The sequence below is a fragment of the Pongo abelii genome, chromosome 7 (genome assembly GCF_028885655.2).
Source record: "Pongo abelii isolate AG06213 chromosome 7, NHGRI_mPonAbe1-v2.0_pri, whole genome shotgun sequence".
Classification (NCBI taxonomy): Eukaryota; Metazoa; Chordata; class Mammalia; order Primates; family Hominidae; genus Pongo; species Pongo abelii.
In genome coordinates this window covers 15,857,438-15,878,267 of record NC_071992.2, presented here as the reverse complement: position 1 = coordinate 15,878,267, position 20,830 = coordinate 15,857,438, and the positions used below count along the sequence as shown (strand labels likewise).

At 36.1% G+C, this 20,830-nt stretch overlaps 1 protein-coding gene across 1 annotated transcript in view; it reads left to right on the top strand.

Annotated features, from left to right (window-relative positions):
• Positions 1 to 20,830, top strand: part of SGCZ (sarcoglycan zeta) — a 242,505-nt gene that overhangs the window by 145,833 nt on the left and 75,842 nt on the right. The window contains exon 4 of the mRNA XM_063726381.1: positions 20,536 to 20,658. Coding sequence (XP_063582451.1) covers positions 20,536 to 20,658 — 123 coding nt within the window. The remainder of the gene's footprint in view (positions 1 to 20,535; positions 20,659 to 20,830) is intronic.

The following is a 20,830-nucleotide window of genomic DNA, read 5'->3' as shown; positions in this document are numbered from 1 at the left end:
GGTAGATATTGATTAGATCAATTGAAGCTGAGTAATGAGAATGAAAGCCAGATTTTTTGTTTTTTTATTTTATTTATTTATTTATTTTGAGAGACAAAGTCTTGCTCTGTTGCCCAGGCTGGAGTGCAGTGGCGTAATCTCGGCTCACTGCAACCTACGCCTCCCTGGTTCAAGCGATTCTTCTGCCTCAGCCTGCGAGTAGCTAGGACTTTAGGCGTGTACCACCATGCGCACCTAATTTTTTTGTATCTTTTTAGTAGGGATAGGGTTTCACCCTGTTAACCAGAATGGTCTCGATCTGCTGACCTCGTACCACCCCTCTTGGCCTCCCAAAGTGCTGGGATTACAGGCGTGAGCCACCATGCCTGGCTGAAAGCCAGATTTGATTGAATGCTTGAAGTGGAAAAATCTTGTAGTACAAATACATAACTAAAGCATTTGCTGTGTTATATAGGTTGAAAAGAAACTTAAATGTTATAAAGTCTAATTAAAAAACAAAATTACTACCCCTTAGTCAATATTAGATGATAGACACATAATGATAAAAATTTTATTGCTATACCAATCATTAGTGTTGGGATGCTATATTTTATAAGATATTAAATCTTCGTGCTCTAATGTATTCTGGTATAGTTTTAAGTTAGAGGGACACTTTTGTTAAACAAAATTTGCTCTAGTAATATCAGGTAAACTGATCCAAAATCATGAAAGATTAAGCCTACATATGGAAAAACCATAGTTTAAGGTACTTCTCTTCTTAAACACTGCTTTCCTTTATTTGGAAAATATCTGTTTTTAGTCCAAAACAATGCTAGCTACTTTTAAATAATGTATTTTGAGGACCCATTGCTTGACTGTGATGCCTCTAGTGAGGAAGTAGCATTGATAGCATAATCAAACAATCCGTGTAGGTTTGGGTTTATCAGCTCTGTATAGTGTTTAGTAGTTCCAATACATAATAATCTTCTTTGGTACAGAAACTTTATATCTTATTCATTTCCATACATTTATCATTTAGCCTAATAATGCCTGAAATATAGTGGATGTTTCATAAATAACTTTTCAATTGATTGATAATTAATACTCTGGATTACACAAGACTAAAAATCATTTAAATATGACTTCAAAATAAATTAATGCTTCTTGGTTTCTAATTTATGTCCAGGCCATAAGTGTATGAGTTATAAAAATGCCATTGGGGGTGGGAAAATTTTATCTCCTGCTGATATGAGATCACAGATAATCTGTACACATTTGCCTATGTAAAACTACACTCAGATCAAAATCCTAAAATCAGTAGTTACTCTTAAATATACTGGAATTTGTTAAATTTTTAATCATTAGAATGATTTTTTAAGACGCTTTGTTATTCATGGAATACATCTACATTATATGAAAATGATGATGGTTTTATCTCTAATTATATTGTGCATACTGCACATAGCATCATTTACCTTTCATTTTCTAATATAAAATCGATATTTACATATTGGCCTTGTATTCAGAGACCTTGGTAAGTTCACTTCTTAACTCTAAGTGTTTCTTTGTGGGTTCTTTGGATTTTTTTACATAGAGAGTCATTTCATCTGTGAGTAATTTAGCTTTGTTTATTTCTTTCCAATTCTTATAACATATTCAATACTTTTATTCCATTCTAGTTTTATTGCTCTGGTTAAGACCTCCAGAATAATGCTGAATATAACTTAACAATAGGCATTGTTTTCTCCTTTCTTAGTTTACAGGGAAAGCTTTCAATATTTCACTATTATCAAGTGTTTAATACGTATATGTAGATTAGAGGTTAAGATGGCAAGTTTGGTAAACGCTTTTCTCATGGGTGGTGTTAAATTTTGTGAAACAACTTTTGTAACTATGCTGAGATAATATTCCGTGTTCTCTTTCAAACTCTCAAGGTAGTTAAAACATTTATTGATTTTCTAGTATAAACTACCTTTACATTCCCAGAGTAAATATAGTGTGCAGATATTGTGCATGGGATTTTTATTTTAAGAGTAAACTTATCTTGTAATTTTTATTGCATGTATTATCTCTGTTGAGTTTTGTGGCAAAATTCTACCAACCTCATGAAATCTGTTGGAGAGTGTTTCCCATTTTTATTCTGTTCTCAGTAAGAGTTATAATTTTCAAATATTTTCTTCCTGAAAACCTAGAATCTGTGTGTGTGTGTGTTCATGTAAAAATTTTTAACTATTTCTGTAATTTCTATAATACTACAGAAGTATCCAGGTTTTCTATTTCTTTTTTTTTTTTTTTTCTTTTATTGTAATTATTATTATTATTATTATTATTATACTTTAGGTTTTCTATTTCTTATTACGTCAATTTGGTAATGTTTTGTAGGCATCTACTCGTGTCAACAAAATTTTTAGATTTATAATATAAAGTTGCCATGAAATATTTGTACCATTTTAACACCTGCAATATTTGTAATAATGTGTTTTTATTACTATTTATTATTTGTGAATGTTTAATTTTTTTCTTAATCAACTTTGCGACACATTAGTCAATTTTTTTTTTTTTCTTCAAGATGGTGTTTCGCTCTTTGTTGCCCAGGCTGGAGTGCAGTGGCATGATCTCGGCTCACTGCAACCTCCACCTCCTGGGTTCAAGTGATTCTCCTGTATCAGCCTCCCATGTAGCTGGGATTACAGGCGCCTGCCTCCCCACTCAGCTAATTTTTGTATTTTTAGTAGAGATGGGGTTTTACAATGTTGACCAGGCTGGCCTTGAACTTCTGACCTCAGGTGATCCGCCCCCTCTCGGCCTCCCAAAGTGCTGGGATTATAGGCATGAGCCATCACACCTGGCCATACATTAGTTGGTTTTATTGCTTATTATAATCTACTTTTGTCATCACTGATCTAACATATTTTGTGCTATATTTCGTTTCTTTAATTCCTGTTCTTGTCTTTATTATTTTTTCCATCTACATTGTTATGAGAAAATCTTCATACTGTAATATTCTCTTCCCTTCTGCAAATTGAGAAGGAGCAGAGAGACCAAAGAATGAGTTGGACGAGTCCAGCTGGATGAGTAGATGAGTTTATTAAGGCTTCCTTACAGAGCACTCCTGGATGGTAACAGGACAGCTTTGGAGATCCTCACTGCCTCCTGTCTGTAAATTGCTTTTTAGCTAATTTTCTGGCTCTTTGCCTACTGTGCTTGAGCAATAAGACTCGATTTCCTGGCTGGTTCTCACATGCTCTCCAGGATGTATGGATCTCAGGGAAACCTGCTGCTCGGGTGTGCATCGTGGCCTTGGCTCACTGCACAGCCTTCGGGGTTCAATCAGTGGACACATGCCCTTAAGCAAACTTGTATGGAATCTATAACACTACAATCCATACTGTTCTCTAGCTTTTGCATTCTTTCCTCCAATTTTGTGTGAGAGTCCCTGAGTAGAGTATGAGAGGAAGAACTATACAGGCCTATAAGTGTACCCATGGCTTTGTGCATACAGGCCACATATACAGTATACATAGCAGCATACAAAGGAGAAACTAACTATATTTATGATGCCTGCTAGTAAAACATATCTCTGGTTTGAGGTTAGGTATGTAACCAATTTGAGAATGAGTCAGAGAAACCTAATTGGGCTATATCATGGCTCTGAGTTAACAAATAATTTAAGGGGTCTGTAAAATTACTCTGTTTATCAGGGCTATAATTATAACAGGTGTATTAGTCTGTTCTCAGGCTGCTAAGAAAGACATACCCACGGCTGAGTCATTTATACAGGAAAGAGGTTTAATTGACTCACAGTTCCACATGGCTGGGGAGGCCTCACAATCATGGCGGAAGACGAAGGAAGAGCAAAGGGACGTATTACATAGCAGCAGGCAGGAGAGCTTGTGCAGAGGAAATCCCGTTTATAAAACCATCAGATCTTGTGAGACTTATTCACTTCCATGAGAACAGTATTGGGAACCACCCCCATGATTCAGTTATCTCCACCTGGCCCCGCCCTTGTCACGTGGGGATTATTACAATTCAGGGTGAGATTTGGGTGGGGAGACAGCCAAACGATATCAACAGGTAACGCCTTTAAGAGCTTATGTTGGTTCTCTGTTGATTTGGTGAGTGGGGATGCCCACCCACCTCTGGGTGGATGCAATCCCCGGTGAGCCTGAGTTGTATTACTATTACTTTTGAAACAGTCACTTTAGTTCTGTCATTAGAAAAGCAGAGTATTTTAAGGCACACCATTACCATTTGATAGGGGGAGGTATCAATATACCCAACAATTGAACTTGTTGCTGATTGCTGCTGAAGTCAAGCCTTGCAAACACTATCCACTCTATGACTGCTCTGCAGGTATTGGTGCTGCCTCATGTTGATATTGTAAGCCTCTTAGACTTCTATCAAGCATAGCTGGAACCACCTCCCTTCTGGTAGTCGTTATGGCACTCTCCACTGCCATAAAACCAATCTAGTATGGGGGCACTGTCCAGCTCAAATTCAGGTTCACATAGCCATTGCCACTTGGCAGATCCATTGGTGTTCTCAGGAGCACAGTCTGGCCACCTGCTTCAGGAGCATGGCTCCGAGTTCCAGAGGTGACCCTGAGAGTTTGTCAGGCCTATTTTAAAGGCCATGCCAAACCTTCATAGGGAGTGATGCCATGTGTGGTAGTGGGTGACTTGTTTTAAGTTTGTATCCCTTTAGGGAGATTCTTAGTCCAGGGCCTTAAAGAGCGCTCCTGGAACAGTACTGGCAAGTCGGTTTTTAACAGGTCATTTTTTTTTTTCTTCAATGAGACTGCGCATGTTGTGTTATATGATAAATGGGACCTCCAGTCTATGTTTTGTTCTAGTGCCCAGTGTTGGATACCTCCTTTCTAGACCCATCAGTGTACTAGGCCCCAGAGTTATCAGTGGGGTCCCCATATGGTGGTTGGCCTGGTAGGTGGCTCCACTGCCATGCTGGCCCCCTCCCCTGCATTCAGAGTGGATAGGTCCAAGCACTTCCTGCAGTGCTTAAAGGACTAGTGATCAGGACACTCCTTTGTTATAGATAAGTGTGTCATTTCTGCAGGGTGTGTAATTATGCCACCCTGGAGGTCGGCTTGGCTAGGAGGTCTTCAACTTGCGCTCACCCTTTTATGGGGTTTTTATTGTGACGGACTGTTTTTGGTGATGGGCTCCACTTGTTGCAATGCCCTATACGTGGCCAATAGTTGTTGCTCTAAGAATGTATGGTGGGATTCTGCCTTCTTCCATAACTGAGACAAAAACCCTGCAGGTACCATTCTCATTGGTTATTTTTGCCACAAATCCCAATATATCCCTCTGGCATCTCTGGTGACTTCTAATACAAAAGAGTGCTGTGGCAGAGAGGCCCCTAGTGCTTGGGCTGGTTTCACCAGTATTTTCGGTTCATCAAATACCTCTTGCTCTATATGTGTCCAGTGATGATTTTTTTTTCACTTTTTATTTATTAGGGTGTATAATGGGTGGAGGGTTTATACCAAGTGAGGAATGAGTATCTTCTAGTAGCCCAGTAAGTATAGAAAAACCTGGAGTTAGTTTTCTGTCTGAGGAACAGGCTGCTGTGTGCTATGTTACCCATGACAGCTTAGAGTATGTTTCATGTCTTACCCAACTGGGAACTCTCAGGAATTTGATGACTGTGCTAAGCCCCTATATCTCTGGGGAATTACCTTCCCATTTCCTGTCTTTTAGGCCATCCATGACTATTTGTAGAGCAGTCTCCTGATTTGTAAGAGCCTCTGAGGTTAGCATGTTATCATTAAGATAGTAAAACGGGGAGACTGAGGTGGGCAAAGAGAATCTAGACAGGTCCTGTGCAACCAGACTGTGACAGACAGTGGGGATGTGCAGGAACCCTTGTGGTAGCTCCTGAAAAGTCCACTGTAGGCCCTCCTAAGCAAAGGCGAACTGGTCTCGTGAATCTTCTGCTAAAGGGATACTAGAAAAGGTATTAGCCCAAGTCATTCACAATGTGGATGCTTTTCAGCTTAAGGACCACTTGTTTTAACAATTGAGCAATATTGGATACGGCTGCATGTACAGGGGGCACCACATTGCTTAGATTATGATAATGTCCCATCATTCTCTAGATGCCATCTGGCTTTTTCACAGGACACATGGGACTGTTGAAAAGGGGGCTTTGGGCTGACCTGACATTTGTATCTTACATAATTTCTGGATTGTTTGGGTGGTTTTAGAGTGCCCCCGTGGCAGGTAATACTGTTTTACATTTACTGCCTGCCTGGGCCGGGGCAAGTGTATAAGCCTCCGTCTCCTTTTGGTTTGCTGATTACTTTATGGACTCAATCCTTGTCTGTAGCTCAATGAGGTCTGCCAGTGCTTCCCTCCTATCACAGAACTGATTTCCCATTAATGGGCTCAGAAGTGTGGCCAACGCCTCATGTCATAACCCTTTTTACATTGGAAATGACCTAGACATTTAATGAGTTCCTAAAATAATTTTAAGCTTTTAAAGTACATAAAAGTTTCTCCTGTAAGCATTTATCTCATTTACATTTACTCATTTATCTTTAACAGTTTATCTGTATTACTCATGATAACCTAGACATTAGACAAAACTAATCATCATCCCAAGTTATTCTCCTGTTAACCATTTTTATAGCCTGTGAATATCAGGTGTTTACCTAAGCAAGAAGTTTAAACACATGGGCATCTTTGCTGATGATTCAGAAAATTCAGCTGTTTTCACTTAACCAATAGTATCAAATTAGTCTTGCTTATCAATGTATCAAACAAACAAACATCCAATAGCCTTTATCTCGGAACTCTAGTCATGAGAAAGCATCATAAACTCATTATTTTATAAAAGACAACTGGATCTAAATTATTTCTAACAAAATGTGGACCTGTTCACATGGTTTGCTAGCCTCAGTAGCTAATCTAATGAAGGCTATGGACCAAAATTTTGAGTAAGGCAGTTGCAATAGCAGTTGTGTTCTAAAAACCTCTTTTACTTTTTATTTCCTTTAGCTTCAAATGTTTTCAATATTTACATTTAGCTAGAAGTGACTGAACTGTATAAGAAAAAATCAGCCAGGCGCAGTGGCTCAAGCCTGTAATCCCAGCACTTTGGGAGGCCGAGGCAGGCAGATCACCTGAGGTCAGGAGTTCGAGACCAGCCTGGCCATCATGGTGAAACCCCATCTCTACAAAAAACACCACAACTAGCCAGGGGTGATGGCTCCTGCCTGTAATCCCAGCTACTCGGGAGGCTGAGGCAGGAGAGTCACTTGAACCCAGGAGGCAGAGGTTGCAGTGAGCCTGGATCACGCCACTGCACTCCAGCCTGGGTGACAGAGTAAGACTTCATCTCAAAAAAAAAAAAAAAAAAAAAAAGAGAAAAGAAAAGCAAAATCTCCAAGTGGCCTTGAATTGGCAATAACATTAACAGTGAGTCTTATCTCAAGACCAGTAGTTTAAAAACAGCAGATTCAAAGCAGATAGAAAAGGACACAGAGGGCCGGGCGTAGTAGCTCACGCCTGTAATCCCAGCACTTTGGGAGGCTGAGGAGGGCGGATCATGAGGTCAGGAGATCGAGACCATCCCGGCTAAGATGTCGAAACCCAGTCTGTACTAAAAATACAAAAAAAAAATTAACCAGGCGTGGTGGTGGGCGCCGGTAGTCCCAGCCACTCGGGAGGCTGAGGCAGGAGAATGGCGTGAACGCGGGAGGCAGAGCTTGCAGTGAGCCGAGATGGCGCCACTGCACTCCAGCCTGGGTGACAGAGCGAGACTCTGTCTCAAAAACCAAAAAAAAAAAAGGAAAAAAGAAAAGGAAACAGACAGATAGCTTTAAAAGATTTTACTTAACTCTATACTTGTAGGTTAAATATTTGAGCGCTGATTTTTTGTTGTTGTAACTTGCTCATCAGTTAAATTATGCGCACAAGAAAGTGCCGTAATAATCTGGAGTTCTAGAAAACCTGGCATGCCTTCAGTCTTTTGCAGGAGTTTCAATCCTTTCTTCCTTCCCTGCTCTCAGTAGCCAGCCTTATTGCAACAACAGCACATTTGGTATTCTTATGGTTCTTTAATATCGTAGCTTTTTGCAGTAGGTGCCCAGTCCCCACTGGCATTTTCCAAGTGTCCTGATACTCATCTGGCAACCCACAGAAGTCAAGCAGCCAGGCAACTCCACCCCACAGGCATGTTGCTGACCACTCCAGGATTTCCCCCACAGATGCTCCTTCCCAGTGACTCATTGCTTACTCCGTACGATCCTTGTCTGTATACCAACCGTTACACAAAACCTTGGTGATGTAACATGTCCTGCCCCACCAAAAGTAGGAAGGAGCTCAGAGACCAAAGGATGACTTGGACAAGTCCAGCTTGATGTGTTCTTGAGTTTATTAGGATTTACATACACGGCACTCCTGAATGGCAACAGGACAGCTTTCAAGATCCTCACTGCCTCCTGTCTCTAAGTTGCTTTTAAGCTAATTTTCTGGCTCTTTATGTGTTATGGTTTAGCAATGAGACTGTTTTGCTTGATAGCATCTCAGATACTCTCCGTAATGTTTGGGGTCTGACACCGGCTCCTAGGCTGGGTACCGTGGTCTTGGCCCCCCACTCACCTGAACCTAGCTAGACTCAAGCAGTGGACATATGCCCTTGAGTACCTGGTGGGGACACATTACACTGCATACATTTTGAGAATTTATGTTTTTATCCTTTTATATTTATTAGTTTCTAACTTCTCAGCTTAAATGTTGGACTATTAATATTAAGACTTCTTCTAATATAGTCATTTGAGGACATACATTTTTTGTCAGTACTGACTTGGTAGTATTTCACAAGTTTTGACAATAATATTGTAATTATTCAGTGTGAAACACTTTGTAATTACAATTATTTAGAATTTGGCTCATGGCTTATTTTAAAGTTTTTAAATTATAAACATAAAAATTAGTTACTTTTTGTTTTTCATTTCAAAATTAATCATGCTGTGGCCAGATAAAAAGTTCTGTAATTTCCATGATGTAATATGTTAAAATATTCAATTGAAAAGGAGTACTTTATGGTTGTTGGATTAAGTGTTCTGTGTAGGACCAGGATGCTAATGCTGATAATAATGTTTTGTTTCATTATTTACTTTTTTGTTTGTACTACTGAGAAAGCATTTTATAATCTCCTATTAAGATTCAGGATTTGACAGTTTCTTTTTGTTGTTTGGTCCAATGTTGCTTTGTGTTTTGAAAATCATGCATTCGTAATAATGCAAAATTTGAAATAGATTCATGATGATTCTAGTTTTTGTTGTTATGGAATAACACCTAATAGATATATTAATGTTTTGTAACTACAGGTATACCAGTACAGTTTCATTTAGTATTTGCATAATATATCATTTCCTATCTCATCAATTTAATTATTTTTGAATTTTATGTTTTAGTCTTGTGTGACATAAACTCCCAATGATTGGATTTGTTTTTATATCCAGCCAGATAATAATTGACTTTTAACCTGGAGTGTTTAGTCCATTTGTGTTTAGGGTAATTAGTGACATATTTGAGTATTTCATCTGCTTTTCTACCTCCTTTTTTTGTTTTGCTCTCTTGCATTGTAGCATTTTTTGGATTGCATGTTATTTTTATTAATAGTGTTTTTAAACATACTAATTTAGAATTATTCTATTATTTTCGTAGTTATGCTAAAAGGAAAAGTAAAAATGTGATTTACAGAAGTCTTTTACTTTGTATCTTAAGATGGCTGGGGATAATGCAACCTCAGAATGCATAACCTCTAATTTATTCTTTTCCCAATTTATATTCCATTACTTATGTGCATTTTATTTCCCTATATTTCTCAAACTAAGACATTACTATTGCTTTTTATATTCAGTACTTCTTAGATCTACTCACATTTTTCCACTATAATTAAAAAGAATTCCTTCCCATATCTCTGATTTTTGAGCTGTCTTCAATTCCTTTTTTATGAAAATAGTCCTTTATAATTTTCTTCACATAAATTTATTTATGATTAGTTCTCTCAGGTTTTATTAGTCTGTAAATATCTTTGGGCATTCAACCTTGGATGATAATTTTGCTAGACATAAAATCCTAGAGATTGACATTTAAAAAATTTTTTCTTCTAGGGCATTGAAGATACCTTTTACAGGTTGAATGATATGCCCTTCAACCCACCCCAAAATTAATATGTTGAAGTCTTAATCTTCAGTAACCGAATGTATCCTTATTTTGGTATAGGATCTTATTTGGCAATAAAAATATCCAAGTTAAAATGAGATTAATAGGGTGGACCATACGATATGACCCCTGTCCTTGTAAAAATCAGGAAATTTGGACGCACAGATACATCAAAACGGAAGATGATGTGAAGAGATATTGGAAGAAGTCTAGAACAAATCCCTTTCTCAGAGCCCTGAAGAAGGAACCATTTCTGCTGACACCTTTATTTTAAACTTCTAGCCTCCAGAATTGTGAGACAATACATTTATATTGTTTAAGCCACCCAGATTGTGGTCTTTATTATAACAGCCCTGGCAAGGCGCACCATATTCCATTATTTTATTTCCGTTTCATATTGAGAGGTCAGTATCAGGTTAAATATTGCTCTTTGAAGGTAATTTATCTTTATTTTCTCAGTGTTGTTTCTTTCTTATTTTGGTGTTCTGCACATTCACTAAGATTTGCTTAGGTGAGGATTTTATTTCTTGAGAGTAGGCTGGGCATACATTGAGCTTCTTGAGTTTGTGTCTTTCATTATTTCATTATGAATTTGTGTGTTTCATTCACAGTCTCCTCTCTGTCAGGAATGCCAGTAAATTTAAATTAGAAGAACATGTATGCTCAAGTGTTTCAGCTACATCTTTGAACACATTTTATTCTCCATATAATTGTTTGGCATCCTTGTAAAATAATCAATTGAACCATGTACATATGACTACATGCATTGAGTCTGTTTATGGACTCACTATCCTGATAAACTGATGTATTTTCTATCGTTATGCAATATCAGTGTCTCGATTAATGTAGTTTGATAGTATGTCTTTAAAACAGGTAAAGTGCTTCAATTTTGTTCTTTTTAAAGATTATGTTAACTATTCCAGGTCACTTACCTGTCTGTGTAATTTTTAAGTTAACGTATCAAAATTGTATTATATTGATCTATTTATTCTATATATTTTGTTTTACCTTTCATGTTAATTGTTTGAAACTCTATTTTTCATTATTATTCTCATTACAAAGTAGCTTTTTAAATCTCTTTAACCATTCTAATATCTTTTTAAAAGGTTTGCAGTCATGTATTTTAGCATGTCTGTTTTTATATTTAAAATGTATCTCTTGTAAGATTTGTAAACTTTAAATTTTTGTTTTTGTAAAAATTTTATGGTAGTGTTTAGTGTCTGTCCATTTATATTTAAAATGTGATTATTGATATATTTCTGTCTATCATCTCGTTCTGTTTCCTGTACATCTCCTCTATCTTTTGTTTATTTTATCCTCTGTTCCCACTCCATTTCATCAGTTGAGTACTTTTTAATGTTCAATTTAATCTCCAGTATTAGCTTTTTAGTTAAGCCTCTTTTACTTGTTTCACAGGTTCATAGACGTTGTATTTATGCTTTTCTTAGTCTTCATTTCTCTCCGTTGTCTCATTTGGAGAGTTGTTATACACACCTTTTCAAGTTCACTAATTCTTTCTTCTTCAGAAGGAATTATAATACGTGAATTTAGTCTCATTTGCTGATTTTTTCACTTAACATATTGAATTTTTCAGCTGTATGCATTTCATTTTCTTTCTTTTTTCTCATTTTTAAAATAAATTTCTTTGCTAGGATTCTTCTGTTCATTCGTTATGTCCATCTTCCTTTGCATCTTTGAACATCTTTATAATAACTTCATATCTTTGCTAACTCTAGCATATGCAGCAAATCTGGGCCCCATTCTTTTGCTGATTTTTCTCGTCGTTAGTGTAAATTTTCCCACATTTTTGCACATCTAGTAATTTTTGGAAAGAATAAACACGTCGTTGTCTCTCTTAAAAAAAAAAAAACCTCTCAAAGCAGGAAGTTAGTTTATTAGCATATAAACTTGCTCCTGTTCAAGTATGATTTTAGACTTTCTAGACTGAATCTAAAATAGTTATTATTTCAAGGCCCAAATAGTTTTAGTTCTAAACTATGGCACTCGGGGGCCTCAACTTCGTGTCCAGGGTGCTTAGGGAAATACCAGCACTCTGGTTGCAAGCCCAACATCTAGAATTTTGCATTGATAACCTTTGTTCATCTCACACATTCCCTAGTAGTCTTTATGTAATAATTATCATGTAGTATCATCCTGTCCATGTACAATGCAGCATTTTTACAAAGATTGAAGCGTGCTCCTGTAAGTTTTCTGGAGAGCCTTGTAAGCTCAGCTCCTTTTCTCCATTTCATTGCCCCACAAATTCTATCCATATCAATTTCCTGAAATCTCATATCTCCTCCTGATACCTGCCAACACCAATGGGCTCTATCTCCCTGTACTGTGATTTGCAAATGGTCCTTAGGAAGACGATGTAATGAATGTGGAGTACACGTTGTATTTCTTTCTCTCAGAGATCACATCCTGTTGCCTTTTGTCTAATATCTGAAAGACAATTACAACAAACATTTTGCCCAGTTTTATAACTGTTTACATAAGAAAATAAGTCCAAGATTCATTTTTCCACCGTGGCCTTTGAGAGGCATGGCGCCGTTCGTGCTGTTAACCAATAATCCTTCCAGTTTAGCAGTGGGATTGTTCATTCCTGCGTGTCTAAAAGCAGACTGGGCAATGGAATTTTCATTTGCTAATGAAATAAAATGTGATGTGTTCCTTCCAAATGAAAGGTGAGGCAGTGCTGAGTTGGTCATATCCCTGTCTCTTGTTGCCACAATCTTGAAAGACTGTGTTGTGATGAAGCCTTCGACATTTGAATCTCTGGGTGATTACAGTAATTTAGGCATGTTTGCTGACCCAGGCTGGGAATGGGCATGAACAAAAAATAAGTCTTTGTTGTCTGGAATTTGGGAGATTATTCTATTGCATAATACACTCGGTCATCATTTGTTATATAAGAGCTTTAATCCAAATACCTTATCTGGTTGTCTTTTTCAGAAACCGAACTTTCTGTGATACTTCTTTGGGAACCACAAATAATACTCTTCAAAGCAAGCAATTCTATGCATTCCATATACACTAGCTATAAAAAAAAATCAATAGTAATGCAGTTGCCTAACAATTTCATAATTTATTATGATATTGTAATGAAACAGTTATATAATTGGATTTTTTAAATTGTTAATTTTGACATTTATTCTTGTTCAGCATTTAATTCACTGATTTATAACACTAAAAGCATGTTTCCACTAAATGAATTTCAGAAACAAGAAATCTTACTGTTATCAAGATGAAACAAAATAGTTTTTATATAAAAACTAAATGTCAATAAGCATAGCTCAGATATCCTTATTAAAAGGCATAAGTGGTAGGATAAATAAATATATTAGGAGGTACTCAAGAAAAGATAGAAACTCTTTGATAACATTTTAATGAGATAATACATTCTCCATTTAAAATGGTTTCTGTATAGGATTTTTTATGTTAGAAAACGTAAATATATGTACTTTTAAAATCACTTTCAGTATGATATTTAAGTGATAAATATTCAAAATAGAATATTTTTAAAATAGAGAAAAAATGTGAAATTTCATGTGGAACTTGTACTTAATTGGTACTAGGAGATTATACTACTAGTTAAATACATCTGCAAATTTTACTTACGCAACTAACAAGTTATGTTACATATAGTTTAGAGGAAACATGCATAAAAATAAATTAGAAAACTTTGCACCAACTCTTCGTAATTGTGTTTAAAGTGCAACATGAAGGTCTCTTTTTAAGAGATCTTGAAACAAAATATCAGAAAATGCATGGAGAAAGAAAAATGAAGTATGAACAACTTATGCAAAACTACCCTGATAGATGTGTCAAAACATAGCAGACCAGGGATGATAAATAAGAAAAAGAAAAAAATTCCGAGGGGTTAGTGTTTTTGTTTTTGTTTTTAATGAAACACATATTAGAAATAAAAAGTAACAAGATGCAATGGAAAACATTTTAGTAAAATATTTTCAAGAAATGGGTTTGCAACTTCCACCTTCTACGCACATACCTTCCGTAAATTATACAGTACCATTTTTGACATTAACAACTGCCAAAATGAATTTAGCGAATGTGGGATTACCGGAAGACACCAGGATTATTATCCTTTTTTTCTTCAAAAGTACTGACCCGAAATGCAGTTAATCACAATCTCCTTTCATTCCTTAAGTATTCATTGATTCTACACTTACGTAATAATTCTGATAGTATTTGTTCATTGCATGTGACATGCCATTTTTTGTTTCTACTTTTTTCTTTACGAGTCAAAAGGGATGTGTACCTATTTGAATGACTATGAGGTGTAAAAAATATTTACAAAATAATATCTCACCCATCAATTTTGTTCTAGCTACAGTTTGGAAATGTTGCCATTTTATGTTTGTATACAATGTAAAAACAATATTTTGTGCATATGTTGTTCCATTGGGCCCCTTAAATAAAATAGTAGGTCAAGGCCATCTGCATTCACTTCTCTTAGACAATGTAGTCAATAGAAGTGGGATAGAGAGTCATTTTTACCTTATCCTCTTAAAATTCATAGAGGCCAGGCCCAGGAATGAATATCACATTCCTGGTGTTAGTTTATTAAATGGCTTGCTAGGGTAGTCACACAATTCCTTTATTAATATTATTATTTTAGGAATAAAAAGATCCAAGAATACAAGTGTTAGAAATATAATATTTATGCCATTAAGATCAGGTCTGAAATTGTCTAAATAGAAATGTAGTTTACCTAATACAAAGGCTATGAGAAAATTCGCCTCAGAATATTTTTGTACCTTTCCTCACAGCATTACTTCAGGAAATGCTAGAGCATATTTTTCCTTTTAATTAAATACTGAGGATTTGTATGTGTGGATTGGGTGCAGGGGGAGATGCAGTGATTGTTGGAAGTGGAAGATTTCTAAAACTTCTCTTTAATAAAGGTTAAGATGAGAGATACAGAGAATAATACATGAAAACTCAAAGAATAAAGGAAAAGTAAAAAAAAAAAAAATCAAGTAAAAGAAACCCAATTTAAAATTTACAAAGTATTCAAGTATTCCTGGGGTGGTTAATTTACTGATTCATGTAATAGGAAAGTTTGTCTCTGACTCCATCCAGCTGTTTCAGCAATTTTCCCAAGAGTGTCGTTCTATGCTGGTCTCTCCCTTTCTGCCCTTTCTTTCTTTTTTCACTAACTGGATGAATTCTCAAGCAGACTGCATCCATATGGAGGTACAGCTAGCCTTAAAATCTCCAAGTTTATATCATGCTCGGTACCTATAGTCTTACAAAAATATGCCTCTTTTTCAAAACTTGTGTCAGGAGAGTGTTGGAGTCAAGTGCTTATGCTTGAATCAATTGCTTTGGTCAGAGAAAATAATACTCATAACAGAACTGGACAATTACTAGCGAAAGATAGTCAGCCCCACATACCCCTGTGGACTGGCTACAGGAAGTGTGTTGTCGGTAAAGGAGACAGACACGAAGTGACAAAGGAGGTAGGAAGCAGCAGAGGGATGTCCTGGGAGCCAGTGAGGCAAAGATTTCCAGGAAAAGTAAATGAAAGTGTGTCAGATTCTCCTAAAAGATCAAGTAAGATAAAAAATCAAGGATTGGCCCCTCAATTTACTGACTTGGAAGTTGCTGGTAGTACTGATGAGAGAATGCCTGATTGAAGTTAGCTTTAAGGAGACTATGAATGGAGGAACTTAAAATGGTGTTCAATAAGATGCTTTCAAGAAGGTTGTCTGCCAAGGGTCTTAGGAGGATGGGGTACTGGGAGCAGGGGGAGACAGTAGCTGGCAGAGGAAGGAAGAGTCAACATACATTCTTCAGAAATTTATTTTTAATTTTATTATACATCATTAGCAAAAAAGTTCCCCCAAATATTAATCTTGTGGAATGTCAAGTCATACCTTCTCCAGGAGGTAAAAAAGTTAGGAATACAATAGAGCCATACAAAGACTCCCTTAGCACTTAGGACTTAGCACTTAGGACTTAGTACTCAAACAGTCTTTGCTTGAATCCTAACTCTAGAGTGCATTACATATAACATATTAGGAACATTTCTTAAATCTTAGTGCCTTGGTTTCCTCATCAGTCAAATAGGGATCACCTCCCATGATTGTTATGAGGATTAAATTAATTAATTTATATTTGTAAAATGCTTGGATTGCTGCCTAGCGTATAATAAGTCCACTAAATGGTTAACTTGAAGTTTTGTTTGGAAAACGTAGGGACAAAGTAAAGAAAAAGTAGGTAATACCTTTTCCAGGGATCTCATATAACAGATTTTCTGCAAATGTTGCACAATGAGTTCTTAATGACTAGCATAGGGTAAAATAAAAGAACTCACAATGCGTATTAGTCCGTTTTCACACTGCTAGTAAAGACATACCTGAGACTGCCTAATTTATAAAGAAAAAGCGGTTTAATGGACTCACAGTTCCACATGGCTGGGAGGCCTCACAATCATGGCTGCAGGCAAGGAGGAGCAAGTCACATCTTACGTGGCAGCAGGGAAGATAAAAGCTTGTGCAGGGAAACTCCCCTTTATAAAACCATCAGATCTCATGAGACTTATTCACACTCATGAGAACAGCACAGGAAAGACCTGCCCTCATGATCCAATTACCTCCCACTGGGTCCCTCCCATGATATGTGGGAATTGTGGGAGCTACAATTCAATATGAAATTTGGGTGGGGACACAACCAAACCATATTACAGTGTATATTTACATTTATATTTCATGAAAGCAGCTTATTTTGTTTTGTTTTAAACTAGTTTGTTGTTGGTTGATTGGTTTGGCCCACGGCAATTCTAAACCAGGAATTTCTGAATATAGAGTTTAGTTGATAATTTTGAATTTCACTTTTGTTTTCCTTGTGGAAATTTTGAATCTTTTAGTAATACTATTCTTCAAGGCCTTGAAAATACTGACAGGCATCTAAGATTAAAGTGTAGAGTTATATAGAAAAGAAAGGATGATCATGACATGTTTGAGGAAGACACACTAGAAACAAGCAGCTGTATCCATTTTTATCTTTGTTTTGTTTTCCTTGAATTACTGCTGAATGGTACCAAGAGGAATCTTGAAAATATATATTTGATTTTCTTTGAAGATTTTTATGTAATAGAAGAAAAATTTCCAATTCATATATTTGACCGATGTACTGTAGAACATACAAAGACCAGTATTTAAATTACTGAATTATCTCTCCTTGTCAGCCAAAGATGACTTTTGCTATTGATTAAGACTGCAACAGATGTGAATGTTCAAAAAAAGTGATGGAGCCGTCTCCGAAAGAAACAAGAAATTGGCTTTATGGTTGTCTTTGGTGATGGTGGTGGTTTGTTCTTTTAAGAATGTATATAGAACATTTAAAAAGCTAGAGAAAGTATTTGCACCTATATCTAATACTTCAATCTTTTTATGGAACCTATTATTTTGCTTACATCTTTTCTTTTTTTTCTTACCAATTCCCTTTCCATCTTCTATTCTTGACTTCTCTTTGTTGACTGTGAGTTTATTGGCATAAACTTTCTCAGAGATATTCCTAAGGAAGTGTTTAGTCTTGCTACTTTAGTTAGCAAGTTGGTATTTAAGATGACTAAGAAAATATAGCACTACCTGGATAATCCCATCTCCCATTATCTACTTGTTAAGGAATCAGAGCTCCTTACCCAGAGTCATCTAGACACATCGCTTTCCTGCAACACTGGCGGCATCATTGGTGGATTAAGATTGAATGGGGCATTGTTGCTCCTCTGAGCAACTGAATCCTGCCTTGACCTAGCTTAGAGAACATGTGATATTACATGAAAAACAGATAAGTAACACAATGCGTCTTAGAATATAATAAAATCAGTTTCATAAAGCCTAATACATTAACTTTAAGCATAAATATCCCTAATAATTGACTATATCCCCAAGAACATATCTTGTCATTTTCCATTTGCAGGAAAGAAAAGCAATGTATGTAAATGCAATATATTCAAAATTATTTTCTGATTTAGAATACTTACTATCAATGCATTGCTAATTGCTTGTAATTTTGCCTTCTGTAATTATGCTAATATGATGAATAAAGTGTAGTCTTCAGTATTAATTTTTATATCTATTTTTCAACTGGATGACTCTGCATGCATTTATTTATGGCTTAGATGCATCTCATCTATGTGCGTAAATATTTTCTTGATTTGCTTATTTGTCTTTGCTTATTTACATTTAATGAATTAAGATTTCACCTCACTTTACCATATCCAGACACCTCTCCACTTATTTTTCTAATAGTTTATATGTCATGCAATATAGCATTTTTATGTTAATAAGGTATCTTTCATATAATGACATTAAGTGTTATGCCATGAAAAGTCTTGGTATTATGTGTGTGTGAGTGTGTATGTTTAACGTTATCTAATGTACGTCTATGCCATTAAAGTCAGTGATATATTTTGAGAATCAATTATGCTCAGCAACTGAGTATATTTGAAGGAAGCAATGTACTGAAAACATTGAGGTTTTATGTGTAAGATATCTATAATATCTTTCAGGCAGTTCAGGGTTAACGTATGCCTGAGTCCCTCAGAGTAAGTCACATGTATTAACACATTGGCCTCTGGCACAGTTTTTTGAACATCACCCAATAGTTGGATTAGTATGGCTCATTGTCTTTTATGGCACAAAATAAGATTAGGCTATGATTAGAAGAAATCACACTCAAGTGAATACAAGCTGTGGAAATCATGTTTTCAAGATAAAATGCAACAACTACGACCAAGGACAATAGGTCTTCAATGGTTTCTATATTTTCATTAAATTATATAAGGAAAGGTCTTTATTTAAAAATTTTTAAAAAGCATGAATTCTATTTTTAAAAATCTGTTATTTTAAACTTGACGGCCCAAAAGTTTAACATTAGTTTTAATCTTACTTAGCATAGCCCTGGTTGAAGCTTTTCAAATTTTTATGTGGTCCTGGAAGCATGTATGTAATTTCAGAATATTAAAAAAATACATATTGCTTTTGGAGAAATTAGCTTACATGTTATTAGGGTTTTAAATTATTTTTTCTCTTGTTGAATGCTCCTCAGCAGCTATGATGGTGGGGAGGACTAATTATTTTGCAGCCTATTGGCTAACATTGGGAGTAGTGCTGAGGTGAGGTTAGGGACCAAAGAATGGATGAAAGCTTAAGTCAAGTATTCATTCATCTATTTAATATCCATCTACTAATGCTACTAGAAGCAGACACATCTCCTAATTGAAGGATATTGTGGAATACAAAGATTATGTCCTGCTTTGAGGTCCTGGGTGTCATATATCTAATAAATAACGTGAATACATAAAGACAAATGAAAGGAACTGTGCACCACGTATGCGATTCCTATTTCCTTGACTCAGCTGGGTTCTGTCTGATAAGAGCTTTTAACATAAATAGAAGAGGAGGAATGTTTCTATCTTAATAGGAGCGGGAACTATAGATCCATATGCCAAACATGTTACATCCAAAGAAAGAAATTGATATTATGGGAAGCTCAATTACCGCTGTCCATTATCTCAAATTTCTTCCTCCTCAGTTAATATTCATCTTCAAGGCCCAGTTAGATTTTCTTGCCGAAGCCTAATACTCAGACTAATTGTGTTTTCCACATATGGAAGCTGGCTTTGAGTTTTGTGTATAGATTAGTGTGTAGAATTGGCCAATAAGTTGGTTTTGTAATTACATTTATTTAATACTGTTTTTCAATAAATCAGGAAAATTATTGATTGGAAGATACATTAGGTACCACTAAGAAAATTATATATATAATTTCAGGATGTACTATAAAATGGATTAAAATTCAATTACATTAAAGGGTAGAAAACATCAATATTAGAATCTATGACATGTTGACTAACTAAAGATTCATAATCGAATAATGCTTAACAAGTCCTCCGTGATGTAGCAAGCATGGGTACTATTGTCTACACTGCAGAGGGAAGGCATGAGAGTCATTCAGTCCACAAGTACTTATTAAACATCCAGCAGGTGCCAGGTATGACGCCAAGGTTTCAGCCTGCAACAGAGAACAAAGCAAACATTGTCTCTTTTTGTGGATATGTGAAGGGCTCTTAACTGGCTAAACTCACACCCTATGTCAGGCATCTAGAGGTTACTTGTATGCCTAACCAGCCTAGCACAGAAGTACATTCCCAAATTAGCCTCCTGAAAATGGTGACAATTTAAAAATACTAACTCAGATGCAAAACATACAGCAGAGATAAACAAATTAAATAATATATGCATTTCTAGTCTTTTTCCAAAAAATACATGTTAATGGTTTCCTGCATACCAGTTTCATTTTTAAACCTTTCCTCTGACCATAGGAGCTGATGCTGTGGAAGCTCAGTGTAAAAGATTTGAAGTGAGAGCCAGTGAAGATGGCAGGGTGCTGTTTTCTGCAGATGAAGATGAGATTACCATTGGGGCTGAAAAGCTGAAAGTTACAGGTACTGTAGATGGAGGTCTTGGAAAATTGTTTACTTCTTTAAAGAACATACAACTGCACAAGAAGCTTCTTAATAAGATGGATGATTCCTATGCCTAAAATAGAGTTACATAATCACAACGTTTGTTTTTCAAGTAGCCTTCAAATGGAAGGCACTGGTTGTGGTTGTAGAA